The sequence below is a fragment of the Phragmites australis genome, chromosome 1 (assembly GCF_958298935.1).
Source record: "Phragmites australis chromosome 1, lpPhrAust1.1, whole genome shotgun sequence".
Lineage (NCBI taxonomy): Eukaryota > Viridiplantae > Streptophyta > Magnoliopsida > Poales > Poaceae > Phragmites > Phragmites australis.
The window spans coordinates 45,216,480-45,234,007 of NC_084921.1; the positions used below are offsets into that span (position 1 = coordinate 45,216,480).

The following is a 17,528-nucleotide window of genomic DNA, read 5'->3' on the forward strand; positions in this document are numbered from 1 at the left end:
TGCATGTGGTACCATTGCATTCTCTAGCTCATGAGCTGCTCATCTATCCAATTCATTTTCATTTTCGTGGAAGATTCGAGTAGTTCTTGAAGTTCTTGGCGTTCTTGAGCTTTTTGGAGTAAAAATAGAGTTTTGGCCGAATATGAGCTCTAGAGTCGTGTTGCTAGTTGATGAGTAAGCTCCAGGACCCTTGGACTATCCCTAACATGTTCCCTTTAGACTTGGAAAAGATCACAACATGAATCGACCCAAAATCCACTCGAGACCAGTTTTCTGGGCTAACCCGGATACTCCAGCCTCACCCGGATATTCCGGGTTTAGTATAAATCGTTCGTCGAATTGTGTTCAAAATTGGTTAGGGTTTAGAATGCAAGATGAGTTTAGAATCCTTTGGATAGGCCATATACTCGTTTGTGTAGCACAGAGTTGTAAAGTGAGTCGAATCACCGGGGGAAAAAGTTGTGGAAGAACCCAAGTCTGTATCACCAGGATAATCCGAGTAAGCCTGGAGACTCCAGATAATTACGTTAGCGAATAATCGAGAGCCTCTCCCGGAGCCTCATCCGGAGTGTCCGTCACATCCCGGATAGTCCGGACCAACCCGGAGGTTCCGGGTTAAGTTAGAATAGTGGCTAACCGAGAGCCTTTAGCGGAGGGTGGCCCGGAGGCTCCGGAACCTGGATATTCCAGATTCACCCATATACTTTAGGTCAGACAAGAAAAAGGCGGTAATAGATCGTCTCTTCCGGAGGTTCACCCAGAGGGTCCGGACCAGAATACTCCGAACCAACCCAGATACTCCGGATGGCTGTTATTTTCTAGATTTTGTTAGATCGTTTAGCATTGCATTGATTCGCACATCTTATATTTCTAGCATGTTGTTAAGCATTGTGGCATACCTTATTGTATTCATTCATGCTCATCATTGCATGTGTTCTTGTTTAGCGAACAAGGAGCCGGAGCGGGAGACGACCGTGGTTGAAGACGACTCCAATCTTTCGGATTTCTGTGAGTATTGCATGGGTAACTTTAGGTAGCCACCTGAGCAGCCAGACAAGCATCTATCATATTGCACCTTTGTCGAATTGAATAAAATCTAAATATTGATAAACTATGCTTATATATAGGGAGTCGATGTCGGGTTTTTATGGGTAGAAGCTATGTTGATTGTATAATCCCTACCTTGAATTGTTCATCTATATACTTGTAGCCTTGGTAATGTGGTAAATGTCTAAGAGTCGATCAAAATGATTAGCAATTCATAGGTTCTCGGTAGAAGACGAGCAATGATTCTATCGTTGTTCACGAGCTTAGGGCTTACTACTTGCTTACGTATATGGTTATGTGGATGTTGGTTGGATGAGTGGTGAGTATGAGACGAGATGTGGGCGGTGTTAGGGGTGACGTCTGCATCGAAGGAAAGTCCTGGGGGCAGTTCGGGAGAGGAACCCAGGCACTGTAGACCGCTTGCACCGTTTAAGGTCGATCATCGGGTTAGTTGGCTTTAGCTCTTACCTTACTCACCACATGCTGATCTAATGGTAAGGCGAGCAGAATACCTTCGTAGCTGTGGCTTTATGGGCTTGAACATCGACGGTGTGAGCGGATGGACTTGTAAGTGGTACTAGTTTACTCCGGGAGTAGTTATAGTAACGCCGCGCTGAGCGATGCACGATTCACACGGTTGGAGCTGGTTGGGAAAGGTTGTCACGAGTACCCCCTTGTGTGCACTTTAGTGGGTGGCACAAGCCGTATGGTCCTCGTGTCATGTGGGTCCAGGAGTATCTCCTGAAGGGTGTATAAATAGTTCAAACTGCCGCGCTCTCGGTCATGAGCATGCTATTGTTTCATTTGCACCTGATCGTAGAGTTCTCGTATGTGGTTGATGGTTCGGATATGTGGTTGAAGGTTCGGTTATTGTGGTGATGTATGAGTTGGTTCAGTTTTCTTATATGTTCAGATACTTATGTTACATTTATGTTACAATTTCATTTATGTTCGGTTGGTTATTGCAGAGTAGAATGGCATGTTTGGTTAAGTACAGGTGCTCACACATATATATCTAGGTTGCTTACCGCATATATTTTACTTACCCTTATGGTCTGTCCTTGCTAACAGCTCAATGCATAATCCTTGGAGTCGGAATATTATATACCCATATTGTGTAAGTCTTGCGAGTACCTTCGTACTCAGGGTGCTGCCCGTAAGTTGATGCAGGTATTGCTGCTGCCAAGGAAGAGGCTGTCTTCTTTGGCTACGTCGTGCCTGCCGATCAGGGTGGCGGGCAAGAGTAGTTCATCCTACTCTAGGAGGTCGTGCTTTTAGGACGGTACCTAAGGGTATGTGGCACCGCTCTCTCTTTTGTTGTATAGGTTTGTTCCGCTGCGTAGTTGTTGTTTTTCTTTTGCTGTAAATTGTTAGAAACCGCTGTATGTTTAAAGAATTTGTAATATAATGTTAATTACTCGCTCTTTATTAAGCTATGTTGTGATGTATTATGTTGGAAGGCATGTGTTCCGATCTTGGACACAAAACACGTGCCGGGACTACCGAAGCGGTATTCAGGTTAATCGTTAAAGTCGTGATTAAGTAAATGATCAACTTAATACTTAATTTAAATACTGTTTGAATAGTTCCTCACATTATTCAACCAGAATAAGTGTGGTTTAGGCTCATCAATCTTACAAACCTCAAGAAGAATCATGGTTCAACGCTAGAGGAACAATATTATCAATGTCCAAATAGGTATAAGTTTCTGTGTATCCAACCTTTTTCACATGTTGAGCAAATTTAGTGATATTAAAGTATCTTTTAGGATCTTGTTGCAATTTCTCTTGCTCCCTTATCGTGATATCAAAACCGGGAAGAATTAGATTGGCTGATTGTAGAATATTTTCTACTTACATTTAATTATTTCTACCGGTAACATATAAATTTACTTGCTTCTGTAAAAAAAAAAGAGTATTAGGGAGGATGCAATCAACCAACTTTAAATTTGATATATTATATCTGCATACATATTTATATTTGCCTAGCAATAATAAGTTGAAGATTAATTTTCTATTTTGTCGAGCAGCTGTCTGCTGGACATTGTGGAGAACTATGAATTATATCTATCTTCAGTTTTTTCATACATGTTTTTTAGTTAGATGTTTGGTTAGGATATAAACGGGTATCTCTAGTTTTATTTTGTAGTGCTTTACTTTCTCTTGTATGAACCTAGATGGATGCTTGCAATACAAGCCGGGAGGCCACTTAAGTCTAAGAAAAAGAATATGTGTTTATATTTCATATGAAAAACAGAGTGTATATATTCTTAATGGAAGGTACTCTCGATATACATAATCTTATTTGGTTGAAACATACAATTTTACTAAAAAATCAATAGTCAAAATTTGTAAACCATATATGTGTGCAATGTGTCAAAAAAGTTATTTGGGATCTGTTGCAACACACAAGCATTGTTGAAGATAGAGATCCATCGGTTGCTCAGACCAAGACGCCAAGTGACGTGCTAGCACTATCTCTTTTTTTAAGGATAAACGTCACAACATGATGATAACTTGTAACTGAAAATTCTGATTTGCAATACTTTTCAACTGATTTCTTTCTACTTGGAGTTGGTGGCTGATTTTAAATGAGTAAATAATGTTATCGTGTGTAAATTTTATGCTCCCGTTACAATGCACGAGCATTCAACTATAGAATTAAAAAAACTTTTCTGTTAAAAAAAGGTGCTTTGATTTTTGTTTACTTTCCAGCGCCTAACAAAGAATGTGAAGTAATATCTCATTCTCAGATAGAAGTCGTTTTATAATGACTATGCTGATATACACAAATTGGATTTAACAAAACAACGATATTAGTAGAATTGTCATGAAACTAATAAAAGGTAACAATCAAACTACATGTTATATACCATGTTAATATCCTAACAAGTAAAAAAGAATCATATTTAAAAGCCTCACCGAACCCTGAAACAACTAAAAATCATTGAAGTCGGTTCGTCGGTTCAACCGTTCATATTGGGTTCTTTAACCATGGATCATCATGGGAAGTTGCCGCTGAATTGAAACCCTTCGCTTTTATCCTAGTTGAACCCACCTATCATAGCAGTGCTGGATTTAGCTCTAAGTAATCAAACCTCTCGATGCATGCCTTGTCAGAAAGCTGCCGTGCAATTTGTGTCGTGATTGGTTCGCGTGGAGTGATGACTTGAGAAGAGAGGCAAAACAAACGGAAAAAAATTGTATGGGCGATGGGTGCAGCCTGCGGCGCGTGCGACCCCAAGCTCGATGGATGCTGCGTGGAAGCCCATTCCATCGGACGGTAGCTGTAAACTGCTCGGGTCCTGTGCTTCCCATCGGCTCCACATCGGCAGACGGCTCGACTCCGCATCGACTGAGCTCGTCGAAGTCATGTTGAAGTCATGTTGAATACGAGACCGACGCCCCCAACAGATCGGTGCCTTGAGCCCTAGACCAGTTGCACGCCGCCGCTGCCGCTTCCATGGATGAACCAGCAGCCTCCATGGAAGACGTTGGAGGCCAAGAAGACATCACAACTGTTGACCTGATGGGATCTTCTTCTCTCATGGAGGATTCACGTGCACTAGAAATTGGTGGTGGTCCTCGAGAAGATGAACAACAGATAACACAGGTTGGTTATTTGTTTAGATCGTTGTGCCTTTTATTTTTTTTTTCAAACAAATGCCTTTTCTTCTATGTTGTTTGGTTTCTGACATATAGTGCGCATATTTCACAGAACACCACGGTTACCATGGGAGCAGAGACCATCGGCACCATTTCACAGACGTCTGGATCAGTGGAGAATGAAGTACCTGATGAGGTAAAAAATATAAGTAACAAACTTGACAAATCTATGATATTTTGTTTTATTATAGTACACCTTTAATTGACAATTGATATGTACAGGAGGTGGTTCACAAAGCTGGGCAAAATTTGGTCACTCCTGAAGTTGGAATGACTTTTCAATCCGAGGAAAAGGCTTATGAGATGTACAACACCTATGCCGGTAAGGTTGGGTTCAGTATTAGAAAGAGCAAGGCAAAGCGCCACCAAGATAAGAGTATATGTCAGAAATATATAGTTTGCAGTAGCCAAGGACATCGAGAAAATGCGACATCACAAAAGGACATTACAAGGACAGATTGCGATGCTCGTGTTCAGTTTAGTATCAGCAGAGAGGGGATTTGGACAGTGCAAAAGGTCGTACTAGAGCACAATCATTATCTTGCTAGTCCAAATAAGTTACACAAGATGAGGTCCCAACGACAGGTTATAGAGGCAGACAAGAAATTAATTGGGCAGATACGGGAAGCTGGAATGAAGCCAGCCCAAGTTTATGAGTTCATGAAGGAGTTTTATGGAGGGGAAGACAAAACGCCATTTGCTAAGATGGATTGCAATAATGAGATTGGTCGCGAGCGCAGACAGTACTTAGAAGTCAATGATGCACAAACACTATCTGAATATCTGAGAAATAAACAGTTGCAGGATCCTACATTTTTTTATGCTTTTCAGGTAGACAAGGAAGATGGTCGTATAGCAAATTTCTTTTGGGCAGATGGTCAGTCTATCATGGATTACAAATGCTTTGGTGATGCTGTGTCATTTGACACCACATTTCAAACTAATAAGTTTGAAATGCCTTTTGCTCCGATTCTTGGCACCAACCATCACAAGCAAACAATAATTTTTGGATGTGCACTTCTATTTAATGAAACTATTGAATCATTTGTTTGGCTTTTTGAAACTTTTCTAACGGCAATGTCAGGAAAGCACCCAAGCACAATTTTTACAGATCAAGATGCGGCTATGGAAGCAGCAATTGCTTATGCATTTCCAAATACCAGCCACCGTCTTTGTTTGTGGCACATTTGCTTAAATGCTGCTAAACATCTTAGTCATGTAATTCATGCGTCGGATAACAAGTTCTTACCAGATTTCAAAAGATGTGTGTACGAAGACAGATCAGAGACTTACTTCATAGAGAAATGGCATGAATTGTTGGCTAAATACAACCTTGAGAATAACTCATGGATGGCAAACCTATATGCTTTGAGGGCAAAGTGGGCTGCGGTATACCGTGACTCTTTTACAGCAGACATGAACTCGACCTAAAGGAGTGAAGGTATGAATAATGTCTTCAAGAAAAGATTTATTAGGAAACTCGGTCTTTCAGAACTCCTTGTAGAATGTGAGAAGGTTGCAGTTAGTCTCCGTGCAAATGAGTTGGATGCTGATTTTAAGTCACGCCAAAAGAACCCAGTTGCATACATTCCAAATCTACCTATGTTGAATACTGCAGCTGAATCATATACAAGGAGAATGTATTCAGAATTTGAGGAAGAATTTAAAAGATAATTTACATTGTCTTGTGAATTGTTGGAAGCTGCAGGGACAAACTTGACATTCTTTGTTAAGTATATGCAATCTGACCGTGGAGCAACAGTAGTATTGAACACCGAAGATTCCACCATTACATGCTCTTGCCGGATGTTTGAATCCATAGGTATGTATACTATTACATTTCAATTTATACATTGTAAGCTGTAATATAGGTTGATTAAATTGGCAACTATATCTTACAGGTTTATTGTGCAAGCATGCTCTTAGAGTCTTCAATATGAATGGAGTATACAATTTGCCATCGCAATATATACTGCCTAGATGGACAAAATATGCGAAAACTGGATTTTATATTGAGAAACAAGGAACTGACAAGGGAGATTTGAAAACACAGGCAGCACTTATATCTCGACAGGCCACAGCTCTTGCATTGAAGTGTTCGCCAGTCACAAGAACTTCTTGATAAATTGCAGAAAGCCATACATAACTTGAACTTGGAAGCGGATACTTATCTAAGTGAGATGCATGAAAAACCCAATGAGGTTCCTCCGGTTCCAAATGAATGTGTCCGAGATGCATTAAATGGTGTAATATCATTTAAAATTCCTCAAGTAATAAAAGGTCCAAAGAATACACGTTTTAAAAATGTTGTTGAAAAGAAGCCAGGGAAGAAGAAGAAGGGTGCTCAGAAGAAAGGTACTGACCTGCCCAGTACCTTTTGCTTAATCGACAATTTTTTTTAAAATATTGAATTATCATATATATCCCATTGTAGGTGAAGATCTGGAAACAAGAGATGAACGTGCTGATCCAAACCAAATAACTGTAAGACATTAGCTATTTTCACAATTTATTCCCTTACAAGCGTGATTTCTGAACACTTTCTTATGCTATACATGACAGAATTTTAATGCTGGGCCATCTTCATCTATGGATGCTCCTTTCCTGCAAGGTGGATATGCTAATTCCACAATGACACACTTCAATTTAATTCCAGAACCTTCTGCAATGGCTGCTCCATACATTCCAGGAGGATACACAAGTCTCTTAATGGGAGTTGATCAAGATGCTACAGTGCAAACTGCTGTTAGGAAGTTACATTTTGATGGAGTGCAAAATCATGAATCTATGTAACTGTGCTCATTTGCTGTCAAGTGACCTTATGAAATGAAACATGTACATTCTATTGCCTTTGCTCTGAATAGGAACCTTACAGACGTTGCCTGTTCAGAATAATGCATTTCAGAGAAACAATCAGATTATTAAGACATCCATTCCACTGCTGATTTCAAAACATCCAAATATATTTCAGATACAAATCACATTTTACATTATTCTTGTGAACCACTATTTTCACAGGTATCAATGAACTCAACACTGATACAATTGTTGACAACCTATCCGTACTTCTGAAACATCTACATTCATGCACACTTTCAGTTCTTCAAGGAATCCTATAGTTCTTGAATCATGTCAGATGGGTCACGCTGCTGCAGGTGCCACATCCTGTTTCTTGCAAATCCATATCGCTCCAATTTCCCAGAGTATCCAAACTGCATGCCATTTTAGCAGCCATCAGGATGGACACAGAAAGTCAGTACAGGAATCAGCAGGAGTGCCGGATGAAATGTACCTGATCCAAATCCATGGGGTCTGTCGCAGTGGACGGCGAGGGCGCCCAGGCAGAGGCTCATGTCGCCGAGAGGACGGCGCAAACCTCTGGAGCCCCTCCCAATCCGCCGCCGCCACCTCTGGAGCTCCTCCCAATCCGCCGCCGCCACTCCCGTCTCCCTCTCCTCTCCCTGCCCGTCTGCGCAGGCGACCACTGCTGCAGGCGCTGCACCAGACGCGCCTTGTCGAGCCGCCCAGTCGTCGTTCGCGACCTCCCCGGACACCGCGGGTACAGGCCGCGCCGTGCTCTGGCGACGGCGGAGTCAGAGGAGAGGAGGGCCGCGCTGGGAAGGCAGGGCTGAGTCCTGAGTCGATGCGGAGCCGAGCCGTCTGCCGATGTGGAGCCGATGGGAAACACAGCGCTGAGCAGTTTACAGCTGCCGTCCGATGGAATGGGCTTCCACGCGGCATCCATCGAGCTGGGGTCGCACGCGCCGCAGGCTGCACCCATCGCCCATACAATTTTTTTCCAAAACAAACGCGTGCATCCTCCTCTGCCTCTGCAGCGTCGTCGCGGACTCGAGGAAGCAAGCATTCAGGCTCGTCCCTGCAATTTGCACGGAACCCCTCGCACTTCCTAATCCTCCCAAACCCCTCCTACTCCGATCCCCTCCGCTCCCCCATTCTCGCGCGACACGAAACCCTAGCCCCCCGCGATTCGCTCGTCGGAGAGGGTGGGAGGGCTCGCCGGCGCTGATCTGATGGAGGTGAAGCTGTGGAATGACAAGCGGGAGCGGGAGCTCCTGGAGAGCTACGCCGACCTGTACGCGATCATCAAGGCCACAGAGAAGCTGGAGCGCGCCTACGTCCGCGACCTCGTCTCCGCCGCCGACTACGAGGCCGAGTGCCTCAAGCTCATCTCCCAGTTCAACTCCCTCTCTTCCTCGCTCGCCGGCATCGTCACCGTCCCGCGCTTCGTCCAGGCCTACCGCCTCGACTGCCCCGCCGCGCTCAACCGCCTCCTCCAGTCCGGCGTCCCGGCCACCGTCGAGCTCCGCGCCACCGCCTCCGCGTCTTCCTCCGCTCCGGCCTCGACCGCGGCCTCCGCCACCGCCATCGCCCAGTGCGTCCAGAGCTTCATCACCGCCATGGATGCCGTCAAGCTCAACATGCTCGCCAACGACCAGGTCCGCCCGCTGTTGCAGGACCTCTCGACCTCCATGGGGAGGCTGGGTCCCTTGCTTCCACCGGACTTTGAGGGGAAGGTCAAGGTGAACGATTGGCTCGCCAAGCTACATAAGATGGGGGCGGCAGATGAGCTCACCGAGCAGCAGGCCAGGCAGCTCAACTTCGACCTGGACTCGGCGTACAGTACGTTCTTGGCTGCCCTGCCCTCTGCTGGACTGTGAGCAAGGATCCGCTTGGTTCCTAGTTGGTTTGTTCATTCGTTATGCTTTTGACTGTGCATCACAACTGTAGTGCTATAGATATATGTATTTCGTTCGTGCTATATTGGTTGTCAATAAGAAAGTTGCCAATTGTGATGAATTGACCTCTTGTGATCTTGTCAATGGATTCTGTTTCCTATTTGTCTGTTATATGCGGCATATATGTTCCCTGCATGATACTTTCACAGTAGATGAGTAGAATGCTTGCATATGGTCTGTTCATTGGGACATATTTCTTCTGTGGATTCTAAGAAGATATTGTTATCTCCCAGCAGATGTCATGATCTTTCTGCTCTCACGAGGCCATGAATGATCCATTTGAAATTGTGGACGTGTGCAATTGGTTGTGCTGATTGCTTCCAAACAATCTGAATGAAGAAGAAAAACAAAAGGAGAGAGGGCATATGGTTGCGATGCATCTAAATTTTCTAACTTTGACGCGAGTTAACAATTTGATTTGTTCTTTAAGTAGCTCATTAGCATGTTCGGTTTGGGAATTAGTCGTTCATAAACAGTGAGCATGGTTATGTTCACGTCACTTGTTAGCCATTGCAACATGTATTTGCAAGGGTAGTATGTTAACATTATTCCACCTTAACAAGTGCCCCCTTTTACTGATTGTGACGGAATAAAAATTTCAATACGTAGGAGGCTGTTAATTAACTCATTTTGACTATGTAACTACTTAGAAAGTTAGAATAGTTCCATGTAAATTTTGGAAATTGTCATACTTGTTATACATGAAGTAGGTTCTGTGCTTGTCAAATTAGTTTGGTTCATTTGGAGTGATACTTGTATTCAGATGTAATTACTGTGTTTTGTTGCTTTTTGTTCTGATGTTTAACATCACTCGTGTAAGTTCTGTTGCATATTTGTCTGTTATGTGCATTATCATATAGGATTTGTGCAAGATACCCAATTTTTTTTTTACAGTGGAACGCTTGCATTTGGCCTGCTCATTTGGATATGTTTTTGCCTATGAATATATGAAGCAATAAGTGGAAATTATATTGTTGTCTCCCCAATAGATCTCATGATCTTCTATTCATAAGAATGATCCAGTTGGAATTGTGGATTGGATACATTCAGTTTGTTGTCGATTCCTTCGTTGGGCTCAAAAAATCTGAAATAATAAAAAAGAGAGAACGTATGCCTGCAATGCATAAATCCTTTCTAATTTCAGTGTGAGTTGACATCTTGAAATGCAATAGCTCATTGGCCGTGTTCAGTCATAAATTGACACTGAGCATAATTATGTTCAGTGTCTGCAATTGGGGTTGTTAACCGTTGCAATTTGCAGCATGGATTTGACAGATTCGTAAAGCCAGTATGCTCCAACATGATATCACCCTAACAAATGCTCCCTTTATTGATTATGCTGATAGCTACATGGCAGTTAATTAACTTTGAGGTAGGATGTGATGGAACCATTTGGATTTGTTCCATGTAATTTTTGGGACTTGTCATATAGAAACATGAAGTAGGCACTGTGCCTATCAGTTTACTTTGAATCTTAAGAGCAACTTGTATTCAGGTGTCACTACTGTGCTTTGGTGCCCCTTTTCCTGCTGTTTACCATAGCTCATGATTGGTGCATTTGGAAACTTGAACAAACAATTGATCTAAGGCTGGCTTTGGCATCACAGTGGCCTAAAATAAAAAAATTTATCTTGCTAATTCTTGGTTTGTTAAGGCGCACCATTTTATTTTCAGAGACGTCAAAATATTCAATTTTCTGTCTGCTGCTCAATTTCTGCAAGCCATCCTTAAGATAACGACTTTGTTTTCATAATTCGAGTTGACTTTTCATCCTGCGTTGCTAGAGCGACTCTACTTCTGCAAACCTGCCTGTGCTTTCATTATTCAAGTTGACATTTCTTTTATGCTCTTGAGGACTCAACATTTTTTCATTGCATTTATTTCTCTTATGAAAATCTCACAAATATTTTTCCTTCCAAATTCTACAAATATCATATTGGGCCTTGGCCTATTCTTTTATCCAGGCCGGCCATTCCCTTCTTTTCTTCCCGGGCTTCGTCCCAGCCCAACACCAGGGAGTTCGAGCTCGGTCTTTGTCTTCGCTCACGGTGAGCTTGGTTCATTCCAAAACCGCTGCCATTCCATCCAAAGTTGAACCCCGTTCTTGAGCTTCTACAAGAATCGATCCTTCTTGTTCTTTTCACCTAATCACTAATCAGTAGGTACCCAGGTTCGCCGGATCATCACTGGAATCCATCATGACGGATGCTTTCCCGTCGTTCCTCTTCTGCTTGGCAACCGACGTCGCCCCACTCAATCTCCTACCACAGGCTGCTACCGACCGCGCCGCTGTGCCAACACCTTTGCGTTGGCGTCTGAAGTCTCCCCATCTTATTCCTGTTTCACCTAAGCCGCCGGTGAGCCACCCCCAACGTGCTACTCCTAGTGCCGTCCTAATCGATCGCCCCTTCCAGCCTTAGGGCAGGCATCAGCACAACAGGCGCCGAGGTGGAGCGGGGGAGGAAGGGCGACATGGTGGGTGACCGACCATGGGTAGGAAGGGCAGGGCGACATGGAGAGGTCGTTGGGTGGTGCGACGGGTGTGGCATCCCAGGACCACTAAGTCTGGAGTGCTACTAAAAAATTACCTACAAGATTGCCGAACCCTAAAAATAATTCGGAAGCACTTTTTTTCTGTAAGTAGAGATATAATTAACCAACCAATACAGAGCAAGAGATAAAAAAAATATCATCACACTAATAATAATAAATATTTTAGCAAGAGAAACATGCCTCAATCATATAACTATGGCACAATGAGACAATTAGACATCAGAACAACTAAGAGATACTAAACTGATATCACAACAAAAAAGACAAAAAAAAAAATGATCATGCATAAGTCTTGCTGCTACTCATCTCACATGCTAGATGTCACTTCAAGCGTACCTGGAAAGATAGCGAGAGTGAGATTCAAAAATCTCAGCAAGTAAATTGTTTTAACAAGATATTTAGCTATAATTAATTAAACATTCATCTTTAATAAAGGTAATATGCTAAACAGGTTAACAATATCTAAAAAATATAATAAAGAATGACAGTACAATATAAACCACATGCTACCATCCACTAGCTATGATTTGCCATCACAGTACCATCCAAAACGGTAGCCTTCCTTGTAATATGAAGAGACAACATCGATGTAATTAAAATAAAGATATATATATATATATATATATATATATATATATATATAATCGTACCTATTCTCGGGTAACTTATGGTGTTATACTAGTATGATCATGACTGTCGGTGGATGAACACCGCAAGCGGGAATCTTGAGGGACCCCTTTTTGAGATTCGGCCGGGGGGCTGGTCCTGGATCTACCTCGTACGTGGGGTTAATGCGTGTGGGACTTAGGCAGGATGAATCATCGTTGGCTAGTATATTATCAATGCTCTTCAAATGCATTTCTCTAGATCTCTGTGTTACAAGGTTTTGGGCCCTATCTTTCTATCTTGCTCTTCTGTTGTCCGAAGTCTCTTGGTCAGGTGTGTTTTTCGGTCTCTTGTTGGCTTGTTTTTCCAGGTCTGGTCGTCAGGTCTCTTGTTCGCTTTCTACGAAGAGCTCCCCCCTTTTATCAACTGGGGGGAGGCCCTCCAGGGAGTGCCCAGAACGGGGGCACAAGTTCCCGTAAACAATAAATGGAAAACAACCATCATGGGTCTACAGTTGATGTTACAGAGGGTTGAAAATGCATCCCTCGAACGGTCTCGTCGGTTTTTACGTCCCAACTTTAGCAGGTGCAGGGGGGCCCACCGGTCAGCCTCTAAGTACCCTTTCATGCCCGTCTGGTCAGAGTAGATCTGACACGGTCTGATACAACAGGGCGATAGGCGATAAGTCTCAAGCCCATCGACGATATCCTCAAGCCGTCTTTCTTCTTGGGCCCCACGAAGGGACATGCGATGGGATCCGCCGTATTAATTGTGCCCATGCCTTCATGCTAGGCGGTGGCAGGGGTTGACGTATTCAGTACGACAGGCGTGGGGGAGAGTGGTTGGATGTGACCACCCATGCTCCCTATTAAATGCAGCATCGGGCCTCCCACCGATCGACACCTCATCGTGGAGTCCCTGCAGGGCCCATCGGCGTAGGGCTTCTCGGGTCCTCGGGGAACTCTGGGTACTCGGGGACCAACTGCTCTTGGCCCTGAGCGCCCACTCCCGGAGCTGGCTCTTCTCGGGTCCTCGGGGTACTCTGGGTACTCGGGGACCCACTGTTCTTGACCTCGAGCACCCCCTCCCGGACCTGGCTCTTCTCGAGTCCTCGGGGAACTCTGGGTACTCGGGGACCAACTGTTCTTGGCCCCAAGCACCCCCTCCCGGACCTGGCTCTTCTCGGGTCCTCGGGGCACTCTGGGTACTCGGAGACCAACTGTTCTTGGCCCCGAGCACCCCCTCCCGGACCTGTCTTCCCTCGGGCCCTCGGGGAGGTGGTCCCCGAGGGAAGGCGCCATGTGGCACTGCGCAGTCCTGGTGTCGGGACTCGGAAACCCCTAGATCCCATATCACCGACAGTGACTATTAGACATTGACATAACTTTCAATGCATAGGATTCATATGTATGACATTCTTTATGTATAGCTAACAACATAACTTCCAAGATATGCATAATACTAAAAAAATTGCATACTATAATAAAGAATAATTGTACAGGGACGCATCCCCACTTCCTTCACTTCTTAATTCAAAATTCAATTAAACTATGAAAAAGTAAATATTAAGGCATCAAACTCATGCATAATCGAAAGACATAACATCAACATAGGTATACATGGCATGCTTTGCATACAAGGAATATAAATTGCAAGAAAGAAGATATATCCTACTTCATTTACCTTATAATCCAAGAAAAACATCCAAACATTTGGAAGGCAGAAAGCAAGTAACATGCTCATATTTAATTTGATAAATTATTAATAAGTGCGGCATTTAGAAGATGGAGATAACCAAATAACAAGTTGAAATGTAGACATCCACTACATTCACTAGGCTTCACTGGCGACAAAGGCGAGAACTAGCTGCGTTTCGAAGCGGCACCACCTAAACAAGTACATAATTAACATAAAAAACAGCAACAACACACAACAAAAACACGCTTCCTACACCCAAAACCCCCGTGAACACGACAACTGAGGTTTACATAAAAACATTGACCACTAAGCTCGCAAGACGTGGAGTGAGAACTTCCACTAACGGGATCAAAGACCAAAGAGCAAAGCAATGACATACATACTAACTCTCGCCGAGTGACAACACCGATTTAGCAATTACTCCCAATCCGTTAATAAAAAAGAACAAGACTAATGCCAACGGAGATCTATTGACGTGTCCTACAACTTTCATTTTAACCATATGGTCAAATTTGGCACCTATTAAAGCTCAATTTATAATGAATCGTTGCACGCTAAATGGATCATCAAAACACTAATCCGACGACGAAATCAATCGTCCTCACACACATCTACAAGCTTCTAAAGACTAATTAAAAGTCACTTTCACAGGGAGAAAGTTGAATCGATGACAGATTCGATGATTCCTGTGAAAACCCCTGATATTTCCTTCATCGTCTTTCTTCTTCTCATTCCTCTTCACCTTTCTTTCTTCTTTTCCTTTCTTTTTGCTTAGTTGACCCCTTGCCTCCAACCCCCTCCTCGGCCGGGCGACGCTTCAGCCAGGCGACACAATGTGGCTGAGCGGAGCTCTGGCTGGGCGGGGGTGGGGAGGGGGTGTGGGCTAGGGTGGCGACACGATTGGGTGGTGGAAGGATGATGTGCTAGGCCGGTGACGGTGGTAGTCGGTGACGTTTGGCGGCGGGACGGTGACGACGGGTTGGACCGACGATAGAGGTAGCGAGAGGCGGCGCTTGGGTTCTGATGGAGTGGGAGCATCGGTCGGTCTGGTTGGGATTAGGGTGAGGATCAACCCCCTGATTTAACCCCCTACCCTTTCCTTTCTTTTATCCAAAGATCTATATTTATTGGGCTCACTATGTCTTCATAGAGTATCTAAATAGAACATTAGATAGCAAAATAGAATAATTTCACATAGGATATTAGATAGCAAAACAAAATCATCTCAACAAGCTCCACGTATCCACTGTCTCTAACGATCCATCTAAGCTACATATCAAAAAGTCAAATTTATCCTAGTCCCGTGGTCAATATCCAGAGGTGGAAGAAGGTGAGGCGTGGAAGGAAAAACAGAAGACGAAGGTGAGGTGCGGTGACAAGAAATTTTGCTCCAAGGAGAATTTTTATGAAAGGGGTGACCACTACTTAAGTTTCTAGTGGTCAACCACCACATAGAAGACCCCTTTTGTCTCATCGTTGCCGAGCAGTCTACCTTAAGGCAATAAACTGATCACTAATTAACTGTGGAGCGGCAGCTTTTTGCGAACCATCATTTGATCTCTTTTGGATGCAACTTACTAGGCTAAATAATGTATTTAATCATCAATCATTGAGCTATTAACAATGGCTACGTCTTCGTCAATCCCAGCTCAGCTAAACATAAAAAAATGCGACTAGTTGGTACCATGAGTCTTATAATTTTCTGTTCCCTAAAAGAAATAATATTCGGAGGCATGTGTTTCATCTCTGCCGCAATACAACACCTTGCTTCATCCACTGCTCTAGCAACATAGCGTTCCTCTTTGCCACCAGCTCAGACAACTCCGTCTCCAGTGCCCTTCAGCTTTTTTCATCCGTGTAAGATCTCCTCTCTTCCTTTTGTGTACGATAGTTCCGGCAGTTTTCCCGACTGCCACTCTGGAAGCGGATGTTTTGGCGCCTTAGGGCCTCTGGTCCGGATGCTCCATTGGCTCTGGTCCGTAGCAAGGGCGGTGGCCAATGATGTCGAGGCTTATGTCGGCTCGAGTGTTCGGGTGGCCTTGGGGCTTCAGGTGGCGCTTCTACACCGAGCAGGGGTCCATCAGTTCGTTGTGTTGGAGCAGCCAGAGTCAGGCTTCACAGTCGAGGATGTTTGGCCTGAGGCACCCTCAACGCATATTTGTGCCACCTTGGACGGCTTCCACCTTGGAGTATGAGTGAGGCACGGGCGACCTGCGACACTGCGTTTCATGTCAGAGAGCGTGAAGTCTAGCATTCGTGGGACTTCGAGTTCGAGAGTTCAGGCTTTGTGCCTAGACATCTCCTCTGGTGCACTACCACCACCTTGGCGGCCTCCTCGTTCGAGCATCGCTCCGTAGGGACAGTCGCCGTGTGAGGATGATGCTTCGCAGGATCGACCTTTTGAGGTGTAGTCCTTAGTAGGCTTTGCTTTTTTTATTTCTCTTCTTCTTTTGTGGGAGGTTGGAGATTCAGTGTGTTAGCCACTCCTTTCATATATATTATGACTCTACCCTCAACTCTCTGGTGAGCTCATGTTTCTTTCGTGCTTTGTGTATTTATCTGTGTGTTGTGCTGGCGTACCTTTGGGCAGGATTCGCCCTTTAAGGTTCAACGATCGGAGCAACAGGAAACTTCCCCTATGCTCTAGCTGCCACCTCTAGAGAAGGGCGCAGCATGTCTGGATACTCCGGGCCTATGCGATCCTTCACGCAGTGGGAGCACTTTGTCCTTCCTCGCGATTCCCAAGGACGCTTGGACCCAAAGGTGGCCGCTGATGTCCTTGTGAAGGAGGAGCCGGGGGACCTTTCCACTTCTTCTTCGGCGTTCGATCCGAGTTTTGTAGGGGTAGACGAGTGGTGGATGATCTTCGAGGTTGTTGCCCTGATGGAGTCCCAATGTTTTGTTCTCCCCTGTGACTTTGACGGGCTATTGCCATCGGACATCCTTGCGGACGTCATGGCCTGAGTCGAGGGAGAGGATGCAGAGGCAGATTTTACTGCCTTTGACTCGTACCATTTCCAGGTGGAACCCTCAGCTCCTCAAGTTTGAGGGGATTATTTTTTTAACAAGCCTTCGTGCCCAGGGTACCCGCGTCTTCCAGCGGGGTTGTTCGCTCCGAAAGCTGGGGCCAATCCTCCTCATCTTGTCATACTTCAGGGAGACGTGGCGGCCTAGCGCGTTTGCTAGGCATAGATTGACTGTA

At 44.4% G+C, this 17,528-nt stretch overlaps 2 protein-coding genes and 1 long non-coding RNA gene across 3 annotated transcripts; 2 read left to right on the forward strand and 1 right to left on the reverse strand.

Annotated features, from left to right (window-relative positions):
* Nucleotides 1-4,509: 4,509 nt before the first annotated feature.
* On the forward strand, nt 4,510-6,143 carry LOC133885280 (protein FAR1-RELATED SEQUENCE 5-like). Its single transcript, XM_062324975.1, has 3 exons — nt 4,510-4,659; nt 4,765-4,848; nt 4,935-6,143. Exons 1-3 carry the CDS (start codon nt 4,510-4,512, stop codon nt 6,141-6,143), a joined length of 1,443 nt encoding a protein of 480 aa, XP_062180959.1.
* A 1,514-nt stretch (nt 6,144-7,657) lies between these two features.
* On the reverse strand, nt 7,658-8,390 carry LOC133889917 (uncharacterized). Its single transcript, XR_009903974.1, has 2 exons — nt 8,005-8,390; nt 7,658-7,924 (listed from the first exon to the last, which is right to left on the reverse strand). It is a non-coding gene; the product is annotated as an uncharacterized LOC133889917 (long non-coding RNA).
* Nucleotides 8,391-8,549: 159 nt separating this feature from the next.
* LOC133922043 (vacuolar protein sorting-associated protein 28 homolog 1-like) lies at nt 8,550-9,530 on the forward strand. The gene has a single exon (XM_062367204.1). The coding sequence runs from the start codon at nt 8,744-8,746 to the stop codon at nt 9,389-9,391; it is 648 nt and encodes a 215-aa protein (XP_062223188.1). The 5' UTR covers nt 8,550-8,743; the 3' UTR covers nt 9,392-9,530.
* Nucleotides 9,531-17,528: the final 7,998 nt, after the last annotated feature.